The sequence below is a fragment of the Antrostomus carolinensis genome, unplaced genomic scaffold (assembly GCF_000700745.2).
Source record: "Antrostomus carolinensis isolate BGI_N321 unplaced genomic scaffold, ASM70074v2 C13225866, whole genome shotgun sequence".
Lineage (NCBI taxonomy): Eukaryota > Metazoa > Chordata > Aves > Caprimulgiformes > Caprimulgidae > Antrostomus > Antrostomus carolinensis.
Window position 1 is genome coordinate 1 of NW_010354644.1, and position 1,259 is coordinate 1,259.

General features: G+C 55.2%; 1 protein-coding gene across 1 annotated transcript; it reads right to left on the bottom strand.

Annotated features, from left to right (window-relative positions):
* Positions 1-96: 96 nt before the first annotated feature.
* LOC104518782 (iota-crystallin) lies at positions 97-1,246 on the bottom strand (the record flags this gene model as incomplete). Its single annotated transcript, XM_010176604.2, has 3 exons — positions 1,143-1,246; positions 633-811; positions 97-198 (listed from the first exon to the last, which is right to left on the bottom strand). Coding segments are annotated over exons 1-3 (354 nt in total), but the record flags the coding sequence as incomplete, so codon positions are not given.
* Between the last annotated feature and the right edge of the window lie 13 nt (positions 1,247-1,259).

The following is a 1,259-nucleotide window of genomic DNA, read 5'->3' on the forward strand; positions in this document are numbered from 1 at the left end:
CTGCACGGCTGGCTCAGAGCCCGCAGCACCCGTGCTCTGTGTCCCCTCCACCCACTGCCACTAGGATTTAGGAAGCTGTGCTGGACCCCTCCTCACCAGGTGCAGCTGGTCCCCCTCCAGCCAGTGCCTCCAGCCTCGGTTCCTCTTCTCTCCCAGCTGCTCACACACCAGCTGATCCCCCTCCCAGGAAACAGTTGTCTGAAAAGAAATAGAAGGAGAGGGGAAGACATGGTCCCAAGTCAAACGGGTCCTGGCAAGACACATTTTAAAATGCAGCCCCTGATCTGGTGTATCTTTGGTGGCTGCTTGGGACTGGTGCTCGTCATGGGAGGTGAATGACCCTCTGGCTTCCAAGTGCAACAGAGCACTGCCAAGTGAGCTGACATTCTGTCTTTTCAGGGCTTTGTTCCAGAGGACAGGACTCTCTGGGTCCCAAAGTATTTGGTTCCTGTCTGTTCAGTGCTCATCCCCTTTGCTGTAAGTGATTTACTCATAGAACCACCACTTATTCCTGGACCTGCAGGGGCACGCCAGCTCTGGGCTGGGCGCTCATCTCGCTGGTGAATCAAAAGCTGAGCAAGTCCCTGAACTTCTAGTGCACCCCAGTCTGCTGTTAAACTGGGGCTTCTCACCTGGCACTTGCGTCCATCCACGGGTCCCAGATCTTCCTCAAACTGGACTCCCAGGTCAAAATCCATAACATAGTCCCGCAGGGAGGTGATCGTGCGGATGACCATGTGATTTCCCGTGTGGATGATCTCTTTATCGGGCTTCAGGAGACAAACCAGTTTTCGCAGGACCACATTGATATCTGGAGGATGAGAGGGAGGGGAAATCTATGGATGACATGGGCCCCTCCTCTACCAGCATCATAGAGTCGTTTTTGTTGGAAAAGAACTTTAAGATCATCCAGTCTAACCAAAAACCTACCACCGCATCCTCACAGAGCTCCTCCACTCTTGGCCAGGGAGCCCCAGCCATGATACCTCCTCCCCTGCTCCCACCACAGAGCAAAAGTGATGGTAGCAGACAGAAGGACCAGAGGGTCCCCACGTCCCTTCCTCCCCTTCCCGACTTGACATTTTTGGAGACAGAAAGGAGCAAAGGAGGAGGAAGGAGCGGGATGAGGCCGGTGGAGTTACCTAAAGCACGCAGGTAATTGTCCATGTTCTCCTGGGAGACGAAGCGGTAATAGCCGGTGAGGTTGGGGGGCATCCCGGGACGGAGGGACCGGGCCGACGGCGCAGAGGAGGACAAGG